This window comes from Vulpes vulpes, chromosome 5 (genome assembly GCF_048418805.1).
Source record: "Vulpes vulpes isolate BD-2025 chromosome 5, VulVul3, whole genome shotgun sequence".
Lineage (NCBI taxonomy): Eukaryota > Metazoa > Chordata > Mammalia > Carnivora > Canidae > Vulpes > Vulpes vulpes.
Window position 1 is genome coordinate 64,378,287 of NC_132784.1, and position 22,465 is coordinate 64,400,751.

At 49.1% G+C, this 22,465-nt stretch overlaps 4 protein-coding genes across 11 annotated transcripts in view; 2 read left to right on the forward strand and 2 right to left on the reverse strand.

Moving 5' to 3' along the window:
* Nucleotides 1–6,960, reverse strand: CDCA5 (cell division cycle associated 5). The gene is made up of 6 exons (XM_026004478.2): nt 6,683–6,960; nt 6,377–6,471; nt 6,232–6,297; nt 6,117–6,152; nt 1,899–2,330; nt 1–1,734 (listed from the first exon to the last, which is right to left on the reverse strand). The coding sequence occupies exons 1-6, from the start codon at nt 6,726–6,728 to the stop codon at nt 1,654–1,656; spliced, it is 756 nt and encodes a 251-aa protein (XP_025860263.1). The 5' UTR covers nt 6,729–6,960; the 3' UTR covers nt 1–1,653.
* ZFPL1 (zinc finger protein like 1) lies at nt 6,906–10,953 on the forward strand. Of its 2 annotated transcripts, none has more exons than XM_026004476.2 (8): nt 6,906–7,095; nt 7,442–7,551; nt 7,833–7,944; nt 9,023–9,216; nt 9,326–9,398; nt 9,470–9,616; nt 9,866–9,989; nt 10,502–10,953. In XM_026004476.2, the coding sequence occupies exons 2-8, from the start codon at nt 7,450–7,452 to the stop codon at nt 10,686–10,688; spliced, it is 939 nt and encodes a 312-aa protein (XP_025860261.1). In that variant the 5' UTR covers nt 6,906–7,095; nt 7,442–7,449; the 3' UTR covers nt 10,689–10,953. The 2 variants fall into 2 exon arrangements, with proteins under 2 accessions (XP_025860261.1, XP_025860259.1); XM_026004474.2 differs by having other exon boundaries at nt 6,912–7,079.
* On the reverse strand, nt 10,893–15,386 carry TMEM262 (transmembrane protein 262). 2 transcript variants are annotated; one of them, XM_026004477.2, is made up of 3 exons: nt 11,392–11,652; nt 11,186–11,285; nt 10,893–11,076 (listed from the first exon to the last, which is right to left on the reverse strand). In XM_026004477.2, the coding sequence occupies exons 1-3, from the start codon at nt 11,563–11,565 to the stop codon at nt 11,000–11,002; spliced, it is 351 nt and encodes a 116-aa protein (XP_025860262.1). In that variant the 5' UTR covers nt 11,566–11,652; the 3' UTR covers nt 10,893–10,999. The 2 variants fall into 2 exon arrangements, 1 of the variants encoding a protein (XP_025860262.1); XR_003235848.2 differs by lacking the exons at nt 11,186–11,285; nt 11,392–11,652 and adding an exon at nt 15,249–15,386 and having other exon boundaries at nt 10,948–11,076.
* VPS51 (VPS51 subunit of GARP complex) overlaps nt 15,134–22,465 on the forward strand; it is a 22,463-nt gene continuing 15,131 nt past the window's right edge. For 2 of the 6 annotated variants that reach the window (XM_072758387.1, XM_072758388.1), the window contains exons 1-2: nt 15,513–15,856; nt 16,341–16,470. In XM_072758387.1, coding sequence (XP_072614488.1) covers nt 15,632–15,856; nt 16,341–16,470 — 355 coding nt within the window. In that variant the 5' untranslated portion in view covers nt 15,513–15,631. Of the gene's footprint in view, nt 15,479–15,512; nt 15,857–16,340; nt 16,471–22,465 lie in introns of those variants that run through there. The other 4 variants (XM_026004469.2, XM_072758389.1, XM_026004470.2 and 1 more) reach the window with 4 other exon arrangements.

Genomic DNA, 22,465 nt, shown 5'->3' on the forward strand with positions numbered 1-22,465 from the left:
TAAGCAAAAACTTTTTATTCAGATTTTTTTTTTTAATTCAAGCAACAATTTTTCCTTAAACAGTCTTAATTTTCCTCCACAGTCTTAATTTTTCAGGGAAAGAGAGGATTTGCAATAATGCCATCAACTCCACACCACCTGGCTACTCTCCGACTGCCCGACTGGGACCCTTCCCGGGCGTTCTGCCCCACTAGCCAGTGAGGACAAGAATTCTTCTGCTGTCCAGCTCTGGAACACCTGGGCCTGCCCTGGCAAGGGGCTTGCTCACAGAGCCTGACCAAGCACGAAGCATTGACCAGGAGCCCCGGGACCCCCGGGCCTTGTAAGGGCTTCATTAGTGCCCACCAGGCCTGCACTGGTGCATCCAGTCCCCTACCCAAGCATGAGTGCATCTTCCCAGACATTTTGCCACCCACTTGCCCCACCACACTCCTTAGCCTCTACTGCGCTGACCCCGTAAACGTCAAAAGATGCACCTGCATGAGATATGGCCAAAGTGGTGCTAGGGCAGCCTTTGAGAGCATGATTTTTACTAGTATTGACAAAAAGAAAAACAAGGGGGTAGGGTTCCCCAGAAACAATTAAACAACACCCCCCCCATCTGCTCCTCACATCTTCTCAGTGTTCTCATGTGAGAAGACACTAAGAAAGCTAAAACTCTTGCCCCTTCTTGGCAAGTGAAGAGCATCTTCCAGAACTTCATGAGTGTAGCTGCAAAACTAGCAGGACTCCAGGAGTAGGACCTTTCAACCCTGTTTTCCCTCTAGAGTGGAGAAGACTCTGTGTACTTTATTTTGTAAGATAAAATATAGGTGCAAAGGATGAAGGGCACCTCTTGCCATAGCCCCCTACTCAGCCCTGTGCAGGTGTCTTGTCCAGAGCCCCGGGCCTCAGTTTCTGGCACCCTTTTGGCCCCAAACAGCCAGTGCTACACCAGCCTGGCATCTAACTGAACATCTCAACAGCAGAGCAGAGAAATAAAACCCACCTTCTCGGAGTAAATGCTTCTGGTCTGACCTAAGCACGGCTTCTCTTTTTTTCTTCAAAACATAAAATTCTGTATTATAGTGTCCAGCATCTTCCTGCAAATAGAACTCTACCCAACCCACAAATTCTCTCCTGGACCATCTACAGAATCTAACAGGGAACCCAAGCCTCTTTACACAGATGGGCTCCATGGCTGGGAACTAGGCCTCCAGTGGAAGAAAACTCAGCAGGGAATGCCTGTGGATGCCTTGCCTCGGTGCTCGTTTCTGGAGTTGGTACAGAGCAGCTACATTTCCCAAAAACGGCCCAGGCCCCTTCTCACCAGCAATCCCAAGCTCTTTCCTGCAGCTTTGCAAGCAATCCTACTCCCTAGTGGGCAGCCCAGCTGGAAAATGAAGAGGTTCCTCTGGGAGGCAGGGAGAGGCTGGTGGGTCACAGGACCAAACATAGGACTTCAGGGCATGGCCAGGCCTGGAGAGCCCCACATCCTGAGACGGCTGCTACCACCACACAACCCTCAGAGGAATATAGGCCTCATGCAGCAGCAGCATAGATACAGGTAATAAGGCCAGGAGAGAGGACCCCAAGTGTCTTCTCCATGAGTAGGAGGAGCTATGTACAGGAGAGAGGAGAGGATGGTCAGGGATACCCCCTGACATTGACATCTCATTCAACCAAGAGATCAAACTGCTCAGCAGCTTCAAACTCCGCATTCATGGCTGCAGCCCACTCATCCAGCTCCGATTTCTAGGGGGAGAAGAATGGGGGGCAGGTGAGGGAGGAAGGGAGCATGCTGCCCAGGGCACGTGTACCCTGACCCTGCGGGCACTGAGCCCCAGGCTGGCCTAAGGCCTGGTGGTCTCCCAGCACACCTGGTGCAACAGCAGACCCAAGCCCTGCCCCTCACTCACCAGGATCTCTGGCACCTTTCTCTTCTTTCGCTTCTCCTTCACAACTGGTGGGGAGATTCCAGGGAGAGTTGTATCTGGGGCCCACGGCTTCACCTTGGGGACTTCGGTTAGCTTGGAATACACCACAGGTGAGACTCTGGCCAAGTCTTCTGACCCCAACAGCCCTTCGAAACCAAAGCAAGACCGGCGGCCTGGGGTGGAGGTGGAGGCAGAGCTGAAGGTCTCCAGTCGGCTATAGGATCTCCTGACTTTCTTAGACATTTCCAAGTCTCTGGCATCCAGGTCTTCTTCCCTGGAATTAGACTCAACATTCACGGGGTACAGCACAGGAGTGGTGGTGGGGGTGACAGGGATGCTACATGACTTGAAGAGATTCTCCCTAGCAGGCTCCTTGGTGGGAGGGTTGTTTTCCTTCTCCAAGAAAAAAGCAATCTGTACAAGGACAGAAGAGAGAAGGCCTCCTTGTTAGTTAGCCGTCTTATTTACTTCCAGAGAGGTCTGAGGAGATACAGGGTGGAAAGACCCATAGGACACTTAAAAAAAAAAATTTTTTTTTTATTTATTTATTCATGAGAGGCAGAGACACAGGCAGAGGGAGTAGCAGGTTACCTGCGGGGAGCCCGATACAGTACTCGATCCCAGGACCCTGGGATCACACCCTGAGCCAAAGGCAGATGCTCAACCACTGTGCCACCCAGGCGTCCCCTGTAGGATACTTTTAAAAGGAAAAGAGATCAAATAAATCAGATCCTGGGAAAGATTTAAGGTGGGGAAGAAAAGAAGAATCTGCCATTGTTTCTGAGTCTACTTTTGTAAGGTCAAGAAGGCATCTCACCCCTTGTAGTCAGCTCTGTCTCCAACAAAGTGAGGATCTAGCCGCCCCTGCTGACTGACCTGAGCCACAATCACAGGTCATCTGGACCAGGTCAAGCTCCTGACTGCTCTTCCTGCTACCATGTGTGTCCTCCGTGGTCCAAATGCCACACAGCTGACAACGCTGTTCCTAACATGCCCGTCCACTCAGTCAGTACTTCCTGGCCACCTGTTCCAGGTACTTTACAAGCGCTCAGAAAACAATAGGCAGCAGGCAATAAAACAGAGAAAGCCCCCCGTCTTCATGGGACCTTCCATTCTCACGGGGTAAAACATGAAAAAATCATGTAGCATGTTACAAGTATTAAACACTTTGGGGGAAAAAAAACAACAGAACAAGAGAGTACTGGGTGTGAACTGGGATTTTTTTTGTGTGTGTGTGGATTGGGATTTTAAGTATGTGAAGGTCAACATAGGTCTGAGGGGACATCTTGAACTAGAACTTGAAGGAGGTGAGGGAAGGAGCATCACAGAGGCCAAGTGTTGTAGGCAGAGGGGACAGAAGGGGCAAAAGTCCTGAGATGAAGGTATGCCTGGAAAGGTAAAGAAACAAAGCCAGTGTGGCCAGGTGAGAGACAGGGAGGAGAGGAAATGAAGATGGGGTTCGAGACATAGTGGGAGCTGCAATAGGGCCTTTTGTAGGACACTGTAAGTGGAAGCCCAAGTAGACCCTTGCGGAGACCCAGGGAGCCATGGCAAGGTTGTGAATGGGGAAAGGCCTAATCTGGGATGTATATGAAGCCGTTCACGTGTTGGCTCCTTAAAATTACACTCTCAGCTCAAATGCTGCTTCCTCAGAGAAACCATTCTCACTGCAGAATAGAGCAGCCCCTCTGGTGCTGCTCTTTGCTTCTGCCACAACCACCTCCCTCGTACAGCTACCATCGCTGTCTGATTCTGACTTGCTCAGTGGTCACCCAACTAAACAGGAGCTTCTTGAAAGCAGGGGTCTTCATCTGTCTGGCTGCCCCTGCCTACAGCCTGAGCCTTCAGAGCCCTGCATGCAGCTGGTGTTTGATGCTCACTGAATTCTTGTAACAAAACTTGGCACTGGGCTTTCTGGCAGCCAAGCAAGGGTAGGAAATGGGACAAATTCAGTCACTCCTGTGGTCTGAGAGAAGGAGTTGTAAGGAGTTGTTTGTTATCAAGAGAGACCCTTCCTGGCTACAAGCACTGGAAATCTGAGTCTTGGTAACAATTCCTAGTAAAAGAGACGCTGAACAAAATGGAGGTTAGCTCTGACTACAGCTTCCCCATCCCCCATGGCAAGCAGTCATGCAAGTCCTTGCAGCTCTTTTTGTTCAATGTCATCAATCTACCATTTAACCAACAAGAATGATTGCCACGGGGAGGCAGAAGTCCCTGCCCTCAAGACAACAAGCAAATATTCAGAGTATTGAGAAGGCCTAAAGAGAACTACAAAGAGAAACAGGATAGTGACAGGGTACAGTGGTCAGGGAAGGCTTCTAGGAGGCGTCTTTTCAGCTGAGAACTGTGTGATGGGAAGGTCATGTGGTGAGATGAGGGGCAGAGCATCACTCTGCCCTCACCTTACTTTAGGCCTCCACCATCTCACTACAGGACTCCTGTTAAGTCTTCCTACCTGGTCTAGGAGTCCCCAGCAGGCTTTTCCCATCCCTGTCTCCACGCAGACCCCAGAGTGCTGTTTCTGAAGCACTCAAGCACACCTTAGTGACTACCTTGCTGGAGACTCCTCAAAGGCTCCCACAGTGCCAAGGCTTTCATGCCTCATCAGGAATGGCTCTGGCTTAGCATGCTCCATCACCTAGCAAGATCTGCCACGGACACACCGAACAAACTGACATTCTCCAAACCTTGAGATTTTCTTTGTGAATTCAAGGTCTCTGAAAACACAGCTTCCTTTGCCCAAACATTACTACTTGTCTTTAGAAAGACTCAGTTGAAACATTTCTTTTTCTGTGAAACAGCTCTAGGGCCACTTGGTTTGGGTTAGGTGCCTTCATAATCTCTAGTGCTTTCTTTTTTTAAGATTTGAGAAAGAATGAGTGAGTACACAAGGGGAAATGGCAGATAGAGGAAGAAGGAAAAGGAGTAGACTCTCCACCGAGCAGAGCCAAGAGGTAGGGCTGGATCCCAGGACTCTGGGACCATGATCTGAGCTGAAGGCAGACACTTAATCAAGCAACCCAGGTGCCCCATCACCTAGTACTTTTCTTACCGCAGTCCTCAGCACGGTGTGCTATTATCACTTGCTCATCTGTCTTTCTCCCCATTTGATCATAAGCGCCATGTGCTCCTAACAGGCAGCTAGCATTTCTCACTTGTATCTTCAGGCCGAGGTTTCCTGATCGTAAAACATCCTCAGTAACTTCTGCTAAGATAGTAAAAATGCCATACTCCTCTTACAACAACCTGTGCTTACAAATTGAGGAGATAGGCTAGAAAGAAGGAATACTTTGGACCCGGCTCAGCTCTTAGGAAAATGGTAGAGAGATGGCTGGGTGGCTCAGTGGTTGAATGTCTGCCTTTGGCTCAGGTTGTGATCCCGGGGATCCTGGGATCAAGTCCCGCATCAGACTCACTGCAGGGAGCCTGCTTCTCCCTCTGCCTATGCCTCTGTCTCTGTGTGGGTCTCAGGAATAAATACAATCTTAAAAAAAAAAAAAAAAAGCAAAAAAAAAAGCAGAGAATATCAGGACATCAAGACCTAAACGTATGAAATCCACAGGGAGTGAGCAAAACTGGCCATGCACATAGCTGTCCAAAGGCAAACTGTTTCAAAATACAGATGCTTCCCAACTTAGAGGGTCTGACTTAAGATTTTTCTGTTATGACGGTGCAAAATTGATATGCACTCCATAGAAATCGCACTTCGAATTTTGATCTTTTCCCAGGCTAGTGAAATGTGATAAGATCCTCTCTTATGATGCTGGCAGGGGCAGCAAGCTGCAGCTCCCAGTCAGTCATGCCATCACGTGGGGAAACAACTGACAAATTTACAACCATTCTGTCGTTCGTTTTCAGTACAGTATTTGATAAATTAAGTGGTATTCAATTTCTCATTATGGATAGGCTTTGAATCAGATAATTTAACTATACGCTCATACAACTGTGCCGAACACGTTTAAGGCATGATAATCTAAAGTACGACGTTTGATAGATTCGGCGCATTAATTGCATTTTTGACATACTACGTGTTCAATTCATGACAGTTTTATCAGAAAGTAACCCTGTCCTAAGTGCAGGAAGATTTGTACCTCAAAACAGCTCCCTGGGCAGATGTGAGCAGCCAGTATATCCTGCCCCATCTCGAGAGTGCCCTGGATTCCACTCCACTGAGCCGACGAAAGAAAATGAACTCACCCTTGGGCTCCTTCGAGGCGTGTGGATAGATGGGATCTGTGGAGACAATAATAACTGATCAAAGACTCATCCGCAATTTTGGCTCCCAACCCACAACCCCTCTCTCAGTCCTCACCTCTACAGAATGGGCTACGATCTTCTTCAACACGATGGGCTTTCTGACTGGAGCCGCATGGGGAGCCTGGAAAAGAACAGTGAATATGAGCTCCACATTAGTCCCCAGCGGCCCCCGGGACAGAAGCTGAAAAAGCAGGACTCACCTTGGGCCAGATTTCAGGGAGGGTGCTCGGGAGATTAGGGCCTGATTTCCGCTGGGACCTCCGCAGAGACTGAGTAGGAGATGAAGTCCTGGACCCTGGGCAGAGAAAAAAGTTAGGAGGTAAGGGTAAGACTCTAGGCCTCAGAGTCTAGAGAAGAGATTCAGGAGAGAGCGAGAGAAGGTTCCCAAACAAGCTCCTTAACGGCGGAATGAGCCTCTTAGAGCCGTGGGTGGGGGGGAGGGCCTCCTCGTGGGACTCCATCCCTCAAACGGCTCGGCCCCAGGCTCCCGCGCGCCTTCGGCTCACCGGAGTGCCGTGTGGCCCCTCCGGACCGTGTTCGCCTTTCGGACATGCTAGCCTTGATCTCGACCTCCGCCGCCGCCTCCGCCGCCGGGACTCGCGCCAACCCAGAGGGATCACAGAGACTGAAACGTTCGAATTACCCGCCCTGCCTGGAGGAAGCGGAAATGACGCAAGGCGGGAGGGACGCCGTGCTCCGTTTACCATCCGTCTCGCGCGTAGCGTCTGCAGGGGCGGGGTCAGCGGTCCACTTACGTCATCAGTGGGCGCCGCACCCGGAAGAGACGTGGCAGCGGAGGGATAATCGGAGCGGCCCGAGGTAGAGCGCGCAGAGCGGGAGCACGGCTAAGCGCAGTGTCTGTCCTTCCGCGCCTCGGACCAGCGCTCGCGCCCGTCGGGACCGGTGAGGCGGTCGATCGGTAACACGGGGGGGGGGGCGGGGGGGGGTCTGTGTTGAAGCAGGGGGCGGGGCTTGGAGGGGGTGGGGCTCAGGTGGAGCCCCTGGGGGCGGGGCCGGTGGTATCGGAGACTCGCTGGTGGAGGGACCTGGCCGGGGGCGGGATCCAGGAGAAATGGGGGGTCACTGGAGGCGGAATTCGTTCAGGAGGCGTGGCCCGGAATGTCGAAGGGCGGTGGGCAGGAATTAGGGGTTGGGGCGATTATGAGAGGTGTTTAGGGGATTTAGGAGTGGAGACGATCTGGGCTTGTGAGTTCATAGTGGCGGACACCGGAAGCTGGCTCTCTCAACTCAGACCCCTTCTTCAGGGTCGAATATGGGACTTTGCAAGTGCCCCAAGAGGAAGGTGACCAATCTCTTTTGCTTCGAACACCGGGTCAACGTCTGCGAGCACTGCCTGGTAGCCAATCACGCCAAGGTGGGGCTTCAGGGGAGGGGCGAAGCAGGGCAGTGGGTGGGCCGGCAGTATCGGTTTTCTCCAACTCCGAGAAGGCCCTGGGGTTGGAATGGAAGCTCCAGGAGGGCGGGAACTTGGTTTCTTTTGTTCTCGGCTCTATCCCCAGCACTTAAGACAGACTCTGGCACACTGCGTGCTCAATAAATGTTTATTGATTGAACAAACGAAAGTATGATTCTTGTTTGTGATGAGAGAAAAAGAAGCAGCTGGGCCCCCGTTGTGACCTCTGTCTCCCACTCCAGTGCATCGTCCAGTCCTATCTGCAGTGGCTTCAAGATAGCGACTACAACCCGAATTGCCGCCTCTGCAGCACACCCCTGGCCAACCGGGAGACCACCCGCCTTGTCTGTTACGGTGAGGCCTGCCCAGCTTCGTGACCAGTTTCCACATCCTCTCTAAGCAGCAGGGCAATGGAGACCTCCCCAGGCTTGGGAGGCTGGAACCCCAAATTCTAGTCCTGCTGTGTTATTTACCTGATGTGTGAGCTGAGGCAAGTCATTTTCCCTTTCTAGGCCTCAGTGTTTTTCCCTAAAAATTAAAACTCCTACTTTCTTACCTGCCCATTTACAGGGTTGAGTGAGAGCCAATCAAACTTGTATCATTTGGCCTGTGAGCAGTAGCTGGCTGGACCAGCAGGGAGCTGAAGGCATGAGGCTTTCAGACATCTGGGATCTATTATTCATTCCAACTAAACAGAGAGGAAGGGAGTTTCCCACAGTAACTAGCTAAAAGAAGTTAGTCATATGTATCATGACCTTGACCTGACTGAAGTAAGAGGCTTAGGCTCAGCTTTTTTTTTTACTTTATGTGTGTTAATGTGTTCCTTAGTATCTGCACATGAGTGAATGGGTAAACGTGTGAAGTATGAACACAGGTGTGTTGTGGGGTTATAGGACAACGCTTGGGTTATGGTGCTTGAGTTTTAGCAAATGTGATTGTATAAAAGCTTCTGTGTGGGAGTTAGTGTGCCTACAAGTGTAGATACAGGGATGGTACTTGTGTTTTATTGTGTGTATACATTTGTGTCCATGGGTGTGGGTGTGTACATGCATACGTGTACTTGTGTGTGTCTAGGAACTTATGAAACTGCTCCTGATTAGCTGTTAGCCTGAGGAGCTTGTGATAAGTGGATGTTCAGAGAAGACTCACTTTAAGGGTCACTGGCATTTCTTCCCATCCCTACTACCCCAGGGAGAAGTAGGGATCTTGGTAGCATCTCCCTTGACTGAGTCGGGTAGTGGTGGCCAAGAAGGCTGAAATCTTAGGGAACACTGATAAAATGGACCTGAGTGAGGACAGGAAGGAGAAGGCTATGAGCTCACATGTGTGCATATACATACATCCACATAGCAGACTGGGGGTTGTTGCCAGGCTAGAGATCCTACATATCTTATTCCTCATGCCTCTCCTCCCCTATTTCATTGGCCCTAAGATCTCTTCCACTGGGCCTGCCTCAATGAACGTGCCGCCCAGCTACCCCGTAACACAGCTCCTGCTGGCTACCAGTGCCCCATCTGCAGTGGCCCCATCTTCCCCCCAACCAACCTGGCTGGCCCTGTTGCTTCCACACTGAGAGAGAAGCTGGCCATGGTCAACTGGGCCCGGGCAGGACTGGGCCTTCCTCTGGTGAGAATCTGTGTGTCTTGACTGACCGTCTGCCCTGGGTCCCACTTGGGCCAGATGGGTGGGTAGGGACAGCATTGAGCAGGCTGGTGACACAGGTTCCTTCCTCCAGATCGATGAAGTGGTGAGCCCGGAACCTGAGCCCCTCAACACCTCTGACTTCTCTGACTGGTCTAGCTTTAATGGTAGGTAGTGGTCTGCACTGCCCTTGGGGCCTTGCTTCCCTGCTCTGCTGACAGCTCTCTTCTTGCCACAGCTAATGGTAGCCCTGAACAGGAGGAGGTAGCCAGCGCCTCTGCTGTCCCATCCTTCTACAGCCAAGCCCCCCGGCCCCCTGCTTCCCCGAGCCGGCCTGAGCAGCACACAGTGATCCACATGGGCAATCCTGAGCCCTTGACTCATGGTGAGCCAAGGAGTTTTCCAGTCTGGAAGAGGATGGAAAGGGAGTGGAGTGACTTATATGGAGGGGGCTTGGGGTTCCAGAGGCCCACTGGGTGGCTGCCCTCTTCACTAACATAGTCATTACCTTCCCCATGATCCTGAGATGTTTTGTCAGGTTAAGAGGGCAAGGACCTCCTGCCCTCCCCACTCCCCACCCTGCTACAGGCCAGTTTCTCTGAGCCTGTGGATACTGGTGGCTCTGCCCCTGCAGCCTCGGCCCCCAGGAAGGTGTATGACACGCGGGACGATGACCGTTCACCAGGCCTGCATGGGGACTGTGATGAAGACAAGTACCGTCGCCGGCCTGCCCTGGGGTGGCTGGCCCAGCTGCTCAGGTACACAGGGTCAGGTGGGGCCAAATGCCAGGAAGGAGGGAGGAGAGGAAGTGAGAGCCAGAGGCCCTGGGCATGGTGATTGCATGATAAGAGGGGCTTCTCTGGGTAATGGTAGTATCTGGTGTTGGGCTGTGCAGAGAGGCCTCAGCTCAGCTTTAGAAGTCCCAGGTCTGCTCCACTGTGGAGCTATTTCCTCACCTACTGGGTATCTGAGGCTTGAGTTTGGGCTTTTTGAGGTCCCTTCCTGCTCTGACACCACCTGACCCTAGTGGCTACCAAGCCTGACACATTCTAGTTTCCAGAGCAGTTTTGGCTCAGCTGGTTTGAGCTGCATGGTCCCCTGTGTAACAAGCAGGTGCAGGGGTGACCCTGCACACTTGAAGGAACAAGACTCAGTAATGGTGGCCCCTGGGCCAGAAGATGAGACGAGTGTTAATATCTGGGGTTCCTCTCCAGGACAAGGAGTCATCAGGGATTGGGAACCTGACCTGACTTTCCCCTCATCCCCCCAGGAGCCGGGCTGGGTCTCGTAAGCGGCCGCTGACCCTGCTCCAGCGGGCAGGGCTGCTGCTGCTCCTGGGGCTTCTGGGCTTCCTGGCTCTCCTTGCACTCATGTCTCGCCTGGGCCGAGCTGCCGCTGACAGCGATCCTAACCTGGACCCGCTTATGAACCCGCACATCCGTGTGGGTCCCTCCTGAGCCTTTGCTTGTAGCTAGGCCAGCCTAGGACCTGGGGACCTGAGGTAGGGAGGTCTGGAGGCTTTTTTCCTGCTCCTCTTCTTCAAGCCTAAGACACTAAGATCCCAGGCCCAGTCAAGTCCACTAGAATGACTGCTGGCTGGGCCTGGGGCCCCTGCAGGTCAAACATTTGTCTTGACCTGCTTACTATGGGTCTCCAGCCTCCCACCCTCCTCCCCATGAAGGAGATGACAGGTGGAAATAAACGACAGACTTTATTAAAACACCGAAGCCTCCTTTTCCTTCCCCCTTGTCAGCCTGGTCCTCAGACTTCAGTGGTTCTCCTCCCGGTACTGGATGGCCAGAAACTCAAGGGACAGGCGGTTGAAGAACATGGCTCCATTTAGCACTGGGCAAAGGAGAGAGCCCCCATCAGCATTCCCGGTTTGTTCTTTGCTATGTCTCACGGATCCAAAGTTCCCTCCTCCGCCCTTAATACATCCCCCTCCCCTACTCACTTAGGATGGTCAGGGCAAAGCACCGAAAAAACTTGTCATCTGTCATCTCAGCATAGAGTGACCCCATGGCAGCCCAGCAGATGCTGATCACCTGGGAGAACTGTAGGCCCCATCCAGGGGGAGAGTGGCCCCCTGAGACAACAGCGGGGTTTCCATCAACCCCTGGGCCTCCCCCAACCAGCCCTTGAGTCCTGGCCCCAGTCTACCATCAGGACAACAGTGTAGTGGAAACTCATGCGATCATAGTGGTGGGTGACGCAGAAGTTGTGCACATCACTGGCAAAGACGCCAAGGTGTATAAAGAAGAGCATCAGTGCGGCAGCACTGAGAACCATGCCTTGGGGGAAGAAGAGCACAGCCAGTCTGTCCCGCCACCGCATCCTGGCAAGAGCATAGACTCAAGTGAGCCAGTGGAACTTGACCAAGCCAAGACTATTTAGGAGAAGCAACTGACCCCTCTACTTCTAGAGCGTACAGTCTAGAATAGTGGTGGGATGCTAGAACCATGAGGACATTGGAGGGGACAAGATTCTAGAATACAGTCTGGTTCCAGCCAATACAGGAGTGGTTCATGGGTGGCTGGGGGAGTTCCAAATTATCAAAGGTTGGAGGGCTAAAGGTACAGACCAGCAGGAGTGTCGATGAAGGGATAGTGTCCCTTATCCTGCCTGCACACTTTGTGGTCTTGTGCATTATCTTCTCACTGAGTCCTCTTGACAATTCCACAGAGGAGGCACTGTGGACATATTTCTTCTACAGAGCTGGGGCTCAGAAAAGTGGTAGAGCACATCCTAGATCCACAGCAAATCTTAGGCCAGCAAGAGACTAGGCCCGGATGTGTAGCTGGAGGGCATTCCCAGTACAAGGGAGGCCTGTGCTGAATTGTAAGCTCTAAATATTTGCTCCATTCCCTAAGAGGGAGATAAGAGCATGGCCACAGCTGTCCTGGGACCTTCCCCATGCCCTCTCTAGGCACGGCCCAGAGAGCAACTGGCTTTTCCATCCTCCCTCACATGTTCTAAGACGTGATGCTGGCCAGCTTTCCCCTCTCTATCACCTTCAAGCACTCAGGACTTTCACATCCATCACCTCTGTCCTTTCCAAGAGTTCCCAGGCTAAGCTGGTGGCATGAGTCCTATATTGCACACAAGTTTGAGGTACAGAGAAGGAGCGTCAGCCCAGGCACTAAGCCATTGAATGAGGGAGTGAGGGTTTTTTTTTTTTTTTTTAAGATTTTTTTTTTTTTTTTAAGATTTTTTTTATTCATGAGAGAGGCAGAGACACAGGCAGAGGGAGAAGCAGGCTCCATGCAGGGAGCCCGATATGGGACTCGATCCCGGGTCTCCAGGATCACACCCTGGGCCAAAGGCAGGCTCTAAACTGCTGAGCCACCCAGGGATCCCCCTGAGGGAGTGAGTATTGAGACAAAGATCCAGTTCTACCCGAGGCTGTGATTGGGCAGGGACACTCATAAGCAACAAGAAAACATTTCCTCTGTACGTGGAAGAGGTGAAAACTAGGATCCTCAGCAGTATCATCCAGAAAAATGGGCAGAAATGGTAATGGAGGGACATGGAAACTCCCAGGAACTAGAGTAAAAAGAAGGACAGCTTGAACTTAGCCACCTCCAAGACCTCCTTCCTATCTGCCTGCCTCGGAAGTTAGGTTCAGGGTCCAGCCAAGACCCAAAGTCTCCTGCCACATCCATGCTTGCTGCCCAGTGTCATTAATCACAACAGTCCCTCAGACCCCCATCCTGACACATTACAGTAGTGACCCCCAATGCCCACTTGTTGGCCAAATGTTAAAACCATTGTTTCCATCTCCATTCTCATGTGAATACAAATGAAATTTTATACATTAGGGCTTCTGGCTCAAAACCAGTTAAAAATTACCCAAGTAGTGCATGACTATGTTCTTGTAAAAGATTTGCATAATACACAAGCATACAGAGGAAAAGACAATGACCTGCCCGCCTCCTACCTACCTCACAGAGGTACCCCTCAACAGTTTAGTGAGTGGGCATCTTTTGGATCCCTTCTTACTGAAACCTCATATACCTACCTGTACATATACATGTATAATTTTAAAAAGCATCATGGAGAACCACACCATATGTGTTGTCAAAGTGTAACTTTCAAAAAGTTAATATGATGCTAGGTCTGGAATGAACATGTACCTAAGATGTATTAACCTATCAGTGAGGAGTTCCCCCTCAGTAAGGTGATAAGGTATCTTGGGGACTTGGATATTGATAAGCATTCCTTTAGAGAGGAATGTTGGTGTGCCTATGTGGCTCAGTCAGGCGGCTACCTTTGGCTCAGGTCATGATCCCAGGTTCCTGGGATTGAGCCCTGCATTGGCTCTTTGTTCGGGGAGTCTGCTTCTCCCTCTCCTGTGCTCTCACTCTCCCTTTCATGGTCTCTCACTTTCAAGTAAATAAAATCTTTAAAGAAAAATAAAGGGCAATGTCAAAATATGATTCTAGGTTAGACACAAAACTGCTTGATATCCTACAGGACGATAAATAGAACTTTTGAAGTTACTTTTTCTGCTGGATATAAATGTTTTGTATATCTCCTGGACAATATCTACTTGTAATATCAGCATCTGAACACATAATGGTAAATAGCAATATCAAATGTTCATTCCTGTGGGTAATTAAATAATCCTTGGATAGGCTTGTAAAACAAGCCTCAGTGTGGCATTAGCAGAACATGCTACACTCGGGTTTTTTTGTTTGTTTTTTTCTTAAAGATTTTATTTATTCATGAGAAACACAGAAAGAGGCAGAGACATAGGCAGAGGCCAGGATCACAACCTGAGCCCAAGGCAGATGTTCAACCGCTGAGCCACCCAAGTGGCCTACACTCTTGGTCTTATTTCCAAATTTTGAATAATTTTTCTTAACCATTATTCTGCAACTTTTTTTTTAAGTGTATAGACTTGGAGTAGATCTAAATCTTTATACTCATTTTTTTTTGAGATTATAGCATCATCAGCTGACACTATTTTTTAAACAGCCTCTAAACATCCTTCTTAACATAGATGAGATCTTTCAACACAGATTTCAGCAGTCAGCCAACTATTCTTCATGGTAAATGTTTTAGGTGTCAGCCATAAGGTCTCTGTTGCAACTACTCAACACTTCTGTTGTAGTGCAAAAGCAGGCACAGATAAGATGTAAACAAATGTGCATGGCTGTGTTCAAATAAAACTATAGACACTGGAATATTTCATATAATTCTCATTTGATTTTATGAAAATCATCTTTTAAATTGAGATAGACATATTCCAATGTTTTTAAGGGTACAAGGTAATGATTTGGTATTTGTATATATTTCAAAATGATCACAAGGAAGTCTAACATCTGTCACTATACAAATTATTAATGTTACAAATTATTTTTTCTCCTGATGAGCACTTTTAAGATCTACTCTGATTATATGAATTTTACATAATTTTCACATCATGAAATGCCATTCTTATTTTTTAACCATTTTAAAATGAAAACAAACAACAACAACAAAAAAAAACAAACACACCAGTCTTAGCTCACAGGCCAAATGAAAACACGTGGTGGGATGTGTTTGGCCTGCCGCACCCCAGCCAAAGAATCTTTAAACACGGTGGTTTCCATTCCAACACCCCCCACCCCGCCCCGCCCAGCCGCCAGCCCATCACAAGTAATGTTTCAAGGACCATGTCGATAAAGTCGTTTTCTCTATTAAAACTCATCGTATCTATACTTGAACGTCATTATCTGTCCTCTTAAGCACTGCACCGTGGTGAACAATTAATTGCATTTTGTTGAAATCGGAAACCTGAGAACAACCCTCATCATCTCCACCCAGCCCCCGCCCCCCAGCACATCCCACGGGTTGCTGAAGATCTGCCAAGTCGGTCTTCTAAGCAAGTATCTTAAAGTGCTTGGGGACCTTTTTTTTTTCCTTAAAGAGGCTAGGACTGGGGGAGCCCAGGGTCTGAAGGCAGTTCTGACCGGTGTCAGAGGACGGGCGGGGAAACTGCTAGAGGCCCCGCCCGCACTGTGCGTGCATCTAACCTCGTAGCTCCCCCGCAGCCTCTTGTGAAGTCTGCACCCGTGTAGTAGGAATGGGGGACACTGCCTCCAGAGACATATTCCGGGGGCCTCTGCCTGCGGGGGTGCGGGGTTAGGAGCCAGGACCCGCCTTCCTTCTGGGAGGGAAGCACGAGACGAGTTCTTCTCAATCTGCTCGGGAGGCTGCGGGAACCCAGGGCTCTCCCGGAACCTCTTCCGCTCTGGGAGGAAAGGTACGGGGGAACGCTAGTTCCCAAGGACCCAGGGTTGCAGGGGGACCTTTCAGCTGAAGGACTGCCACGTTTCAACAAGAACTTTATGGCTCCCGGAAGTGCCTCCTCCCAATTCTTTTCCCAGGCTCACACCCGTGGGCTGCAGTTGGAGCGATGGCGGCTGCAGCCGCTGGGCCTGGCTCGGGGTCTGGACCTGGGGACTCTCCGGAGGGGCCCGAGGCGGAGGCCCCGGAGCGTCGGCGGAAGGCGCACGGGATGCTGAAGCTTTACTACGGTCTCTCGGAGGGGGAGAGCGCGGGGCGCCCCGCAGGGTCGGACCCCCTGGACCCGACGGATCTCAACGGGGCACACTTCGACCCGGAAGTGTACCTGGACAAGGTGTGTGTTTGTGTGTTGGGGAGAACCAGGCCCCGGACACATCGCACCCCCCAGATCATGCCTTCGAGTTTGCTGCGGGGGTGAGGGACGCAGGGGTTCCTAAAAACCAGATGACCCTAGGGCAGGAAGCAGGGGCCGAGCTGGAGTCTAAGGGGGCGTGGGCAGATTTGGACAGGCAGGAGCAGGTGCGGGGTGCGTGATGTCCTGGGCTGATGTTCTGATAGGCCGGGGCGTGGGGCGTGGCCCAGGCGTTGACAGGCTTAGGGGTGGGCGGTGGCTGAATCTGAGCGTTTCAAAGGCTGACAAACCCCAAATAGAGTCGAATCTAGTAACTCCTGACCTATGGCACTGATAGGCTCTTTGTCTAGTATCTCTGCCAGGAGTGGGATGAGAGCTTTCTTGCACCCAAAGCCTACCAGGTAGGGGCAGGCCTGAGGGACATGAATGCCCCTGCCCTGAGCACTACCACTTGGATTTCCTCCAGCTGCGTCGGGAATGCCCCCTGGCCCAGCTGATGGACAGTGAGACAGACATGGTGCGACAGATCCGGGCTCTGGACAGCGACATGCAGACCCTGGTCTATGAGAACTACAACAAGTTCATCTCAGCCACAGGTGATTCCCGCTGGGACACACCCGTCACAGTCCCGCCTGCCTGTTGGTCTTGTGTTGGGGAGTCGGGGGAGGAGACCCAGATTCTAGTCCCTCCCTGGCATTTATCCACTCCCACCTCTCAGAGCTGTTGTGGTCAAATGATGGTAGCTGCTCTCAGAGGGTTATTCTGAGGGTCAAAGGGGAGAAAAAACAAAATGAAAAAAATTTAAAGGTTTTATTTGTTTATGCATGAGAGACACACAGAGAGAGGCAGAGACATAGGCAGAGGGAAAAGCAAGTTCCCTGGCGGAGCCCTATGTGGAACTCGATCCCAGGACCCCAGGATCACAACCTGAGCTGAAGGCAGACACTCAACCACTGAGCCACCCAGGCATCCCAACAAAATGAAATCTTAAACTGAAATGGGTTTATCTGAACCACTTAGAATCCCTGACACTATCGATGTCTCAGTAAGGGTTAGTTTCTCTGATTAGTGGTAGCTTTCTTCTCTTGCCCAGGTCTATCTTGAGGGTGGGCTTGTCTCTGTCTCTTTCTCTCTCTCGCTCCCTTCCTTCCTCTATCCCTTTCCCCCTTTTAAATTAAGCAAAGAGGGGGATCCTTGGGTGGCTCAGTGGTTTAGCGCCTGCCTTTGGCCTAAGGCATCATCCGGGAGTCCTGGGATCGAGTCCCGCGTCAGGCTCCTGGCATGGAGCCTGCTTCTCCCTCTGCCTGTGTCTCTGTCTCTCTCTCTCTCTCTGCCTCTATGTCTATCATGAATAAATAAATAAAATTTTTAAAAAAATTAAGCAAAGAGACACAATATATGACATTAAGGAACACAGAGATCATGAAAAGGGTTTTTTTTTTTCCTTCTCCTCCTGCCTCCTTTATTCTCTGTCCAGGACAGTGCTAGACAGGGTTCAGCTATCATTCACACTAACTACTGTCTTATGTTGGTGAAATGCACTACTCAGACTTTTTTGTGATAATTTTGGACTCGTGTGTACATAGTTCTAGAGGCAGATCTCGAATGTCTCCTGGTGGTCCATGAGAATGTTGGGTGAACCTTTGTGAGGCTCATTCTGACATCTCTTACTCTACTAGTATCACAAGGTTGGGTGTAGCCATTGTCCTTTTATCTGATTTGAAACAGGTTTCAGTGAGTAGGCACCTCTTTATTTGCTAATACCAGCATCAACCAGCAAGAAATCATAATTCCTAGGGGCGCCTGGGTGGCTCATTCAGTTAAGAGTCCAACTCTTGATTTCGGTTCAGGTCATGATCTCAGGGTCATGAGATGGAGATTGAGCCGGGTGTTGGGGCTCCATGCTCAGGGGGAGTTTGCTTCTCTCTGCCTCTCTCTCCCTCTGCCCATACCCTCATGCTCTTTCCCTAAAGTAAATTAATAAATCTTTAAAAAAAAAAGAAATCATGATAATTTCTGAGCTACAAAATTTCTTACAAGAACTTTGCAAACATTACATTTTCCATTTGTTAGAATTTGTATAATTTTGACATTTAACTGTTATTTAATAAAGGATGACTTATCTTTTTTCTAAGAAAGGGAGAAAATTATAAAATGAGTGTTGGAATCAGGGTTCTAAATCTATAACATGGTAAAGTCTTACATCCATTCAAGAAGTATTCATTGAATGCCTTTTTTTTTTTTTTTTTTTTTTTTGCCAAGAGCTGTTCTGCATTTTGGGGATATAGTAATAAACCAGCTAGATCAAGCTCCTTCCTGCAGCCTGCATTCTATTTGAGGAGACAGACAATAAATGAACACACAAATAAAGGTGGTAGTAAGTGCCAAAAAAAGAAAATAGAATAAGGATAAAAGAGTAATGTGCGTGTGGGTCTGCCTTTAGCTAGGGTAAGTATGAGAAGGCCCCTCTGACGTGGTGACATTTGAGCGGGGCTTTTATGAGAAAGAACTAGCCATGGGTAGGGGAGCAAACAGCAGGGGCAGAGGCTCTGAAGAGAGGGCATGTCGGGCATATTCAGAGTGCAGCATGGAGTTTAGGGGGAGCGAAGGAGGAAGGAGGAGAGTGGTAGGTGATAGGATAGAGGGCTAGTGGATACCAGATTTTGTAGGGACTTATAAGTGGTTACAAGGATCCTGTTCTCTACTCTGAGTGAGTGGAAATGAGAATGGAGTGACCTGACTTGTTTTAAAAGGACCTTTCAGTCCACTCTGTGGGGAATGGACTATAGGGAGGCAAGGGTGGCCAGGACAGCCATTAGGTGGCTGTTGCAGCAGTCCAGGCAAGATGCCAGCAGCATGGATTAAGAAAGTTTCTTAGCCATCACAGAGCATATGTTCTAGAGAAAGAGACGGATGATAAATATAGATCATTTCACTCAACAAGAGCTCCAGAGAAAATGAAACAGGATAATATAGAGAAAGTGGGTGGTTAGGGGTAGTTTAAAAAGGGTGGCAGAGAAAGGGGTTTGTGAGGCAGTGACTGTGAAGGTAAATGATAAAGGGCTGACCATGTGAGGATTTGGAGGCAAAGCAGCTCAGGCTGAGGAAACATCCTGTGCAAAGACCCTGAAAATGCTGTGACAAGAGCAAGAGTGACGTGATGAAGGGAGCAGGACCTGACTGCATAGGATATACACGAAGGGTCGCAAGCTTTTCTGAGTAAAGTACATATTTTAGGCTTTGCAGGCCCCTTGGTTTCTGTACTTGTCTCTGCTGTGATAACCTGAAAGCCACTATGGGCAGTAGGTGAATGAATGCAGATGGCTGTGCTCCAGTGAAGTTCATTTACATAAACAGGTGTGACATCCAAAATGATGTCAGCAGAAATAGTGGAGCAAGTGTATTTGAAAATATTCTTTCCAGGGCAGCCCATGTGGCTCAGTGGTTTGGCATCGGCTTCGGTCCAGAGCCTGATCCTGGGGACCTGGGATTGAGTCCCATGTCGGGCTCCCTGCGTGGAGCCTCCTTTTCCCTCTGCCTGTGCCTCTGCCTCTCTCTCTCTCTTTCTCTCTCTCTGTGTTTCTCGTGAATAAATAAATAAAATATTTTTAAAAAATCTGGGGATCCCTGGGTGGCTCAGTGGTTTGGTGCCTGCCTTTGGCCCAGGGTGCGATCCTGGAGTCCGGGATCAAGTCCTGCGTCGAGCTCCTGGCATGGAGCCTGCTTCTCTCTCTGCTTGTGTCTCTGCCTCTCTCTCTCTCTCTCTCTGTCTCTGTCTCTCATGAATAAATAAATAAATAAATAAATAAATAAATAAATAATCTTTAAAAAATAAAAATAAAAAAAATCTCCCTTCCATAAATGCAACCAAAAAACTGGTCAAAATTGTCAGAATTAACTTTTTTGGAATTCTAAAAATTAACCAAAAGTTTGCAGCAATCTGAAGACCCTTTATTCAAGAAAAACAACTGAATCTTGGTTAAAGTAGTGAATCCGGTGGTGGGTTTTTTTTCCCCCTAAAGATGTATGTATTTGTTTGAGAGAGAGAGAAAGAGGGAGTACATGAACAGGAGGGGCAGAGCGAGAAGGAGAGAGAATCTCAAGCAGACTCTTCTGAGCCTGACTTGGGGCTTGATCTCAGGATCCTGAGATCATGACTTGAGCCAAAACCAAGAGTCTGACACCTAACCAACTGCGCCACCCAGGCACCCTGCCTGTGGTATTTAATTTATATATTTTAAAGATTTTTTGGGGGGAGGGATACCTGGGTGGCTCAGGCAGTTAAGCATCTGCCTTCAGCTCAGGTTCTGTGATCTAACCCCTCATTGGGTTCCTCATCGGGAGAAGCTCAGACTGCTTCTTCCTGTCCGTTTGCCTGCTGCTCCTTCTGCCTGTACTCTATCTCCCTCTGTCAAATAAATAAATTTTTAAAAAATATTTATTTATTTATTTATTTATTTATTTATTTGAGCACAAGCAGGGAGGAGGGGCACAGGGAGAAGTAGACTTGATCCCAGGACCCTGGGATCATGACCTGAGCTGAAAGCAGATGCTTAACTGACTGAGCCACCCAAGCACCCTGTGATATTTTAGCTTACCCCACAATTTCCTCTCCATCTCAGCCAGCTCAGTAGTAGCCCATTTATTTCTGGTACTGAAGTGAGCAGAACAGAAGTGGAGCTCTTTCAAAGCCTCATGCTGAAAGAATTTTTTTTTAAGTATTTTACTTTTTTATTCATGAGAGACACACACAGAGAGAGAGGCAGAAACGCAGGCAGAGGGAGAAGCAGGCTCCCTCTGGGTAGCCCGACATGGGACTCCATCCCTGGAACCCGGGATCACGACCTGAGCTGAAGAAGGCACTCAACTGCTGAGCCACCCAGGCATTCCAAGAACTGTCTTTATGTAACCTGTCTGGTGGTTTCCTGAAAGACTCCACTCCATAGATTTGTTTTTACTTGACCTGACCCTGGAAGTCACCCTGGGTCTAAAAGCCTCTCACCAGGGAGTTTTGTCAGAAAATTTCAGGCAATTACTGTGTGATAGATAATACATGGGGCAAAGACTAACTCAAATGCTTAACAGGAAATGAGACATTCATATTGAAATTTGAAGGTCACATATATGTAAGGTGGTACACATGCATTTAAGAAAGACCTGAGAATGCTCTAAGCTTTCTTCTCTGGCTCACCTTCAGGCTCTGCACAAACAGTAAGTAAAGGCTAAGGCAGAGCTGTAAACTGCCTAGTTGAGTGTTTAAGATCTGCCCCAGCACACACACTCACACAGTCCCTCAGCAAAAACTAAAGAGATGTATTGGTTCCAGGTATTTAAAAAATATGTGTCCAGGGATCCCTGGGTGGCTCAGCAGTTTAGCGCCTGCCTTCAGCCCAGGGCATGATCCTGGAGCCCAGGATCAAGTCCCACATTGGGCTCCCTGCATGGAGCCTGCTTCTCCCTCTGCCTGTGTCTCTGCCTCTCTCTCTCTCTCTCTCTCTCTGTGTGTGTCTGATGAATAAATAAATAAAATCTTAAAAAAAAAAAAAAAGAAATATGTGTCCAATCATTAGCTGACCTTAGTGGTCACTAAGCTAACCAAGTAAAGATTCCAATGGCTATACACAACAAAGGATCAAACTTTACAGAATTGGTTCAGAGACTAATTAGTAGATATTTTGTAACTCAGAAAAATAATTAAACAATAGCATCAAGCAGCAGCAACAACAGACCCTGGGGAGGAGAAAGAAGGTGATTTCTAGAGTTACCATGTTATATTATTTAATATGTCTGTTGTTCAACAAATCTTTATGAGACTGGCAAATAAAGCAGAAAATCTGGCCCATACACAGAAAAAAAAAAATCAATAGAAACTGTCTCTGGGGCAGCCCAGGTGGCTCAGCGGTTTAGCGCCGCCTTCAGCCCAGGGTATGATCCTGGAGACCCGGGTTCGAGTCCCATGTCGGGCTCCCTGCATGGAGCCTGCTTCTGCCTCTCTCTCTCTCTCTCTCTCTTTCTCATGAATAAATAAAATCTTAAAAAAAAAAAAAAAAAAAAGAAACTGTCTCTGCAGAAGCCCAGGTATTGAATTTACTAAAGAAAGATTTAAATCTGGGCAGCCCGGGTGGCTCAGCAGTTTAGGGCCACCTTTGGCCCAAGGTGTGATCCTGGAGACCCGGGATCAAGTCCCATGCATGGAGCCTGCTTCTCACTCTGCCTGTGTCTCTGCCTCTCTCTCTCTCTCATGAATAAATAAATAATATCTTTAAAAAAATTTTAAAAAGAGGGGATCCCTGGGTGGCGCAGCGGTTTGGCGCCTGCCTTTGGCCCAGGGCGCGATCCTGGAGACCCGGGATCGAATCCCACGTCGGGCTCCTGGTGCATGGAGCCTGCTTCTCCCTCTGCCTGTGTCTCTACCTCTCTCTCTCTCTCTCTCTGTGACTATCATAAATAAATAAAAAATTAAAGAAAAAAAGAAAAAAAATTTTAAAAAGAAAGATTTAAATCTGCTGTATTTTATAAAGATTTTATTTAGTTATTTGAGAGAAAGAGAGAGAGCTTGCATGTATGTGCACAAAGTGAGGGGGAGGGGCA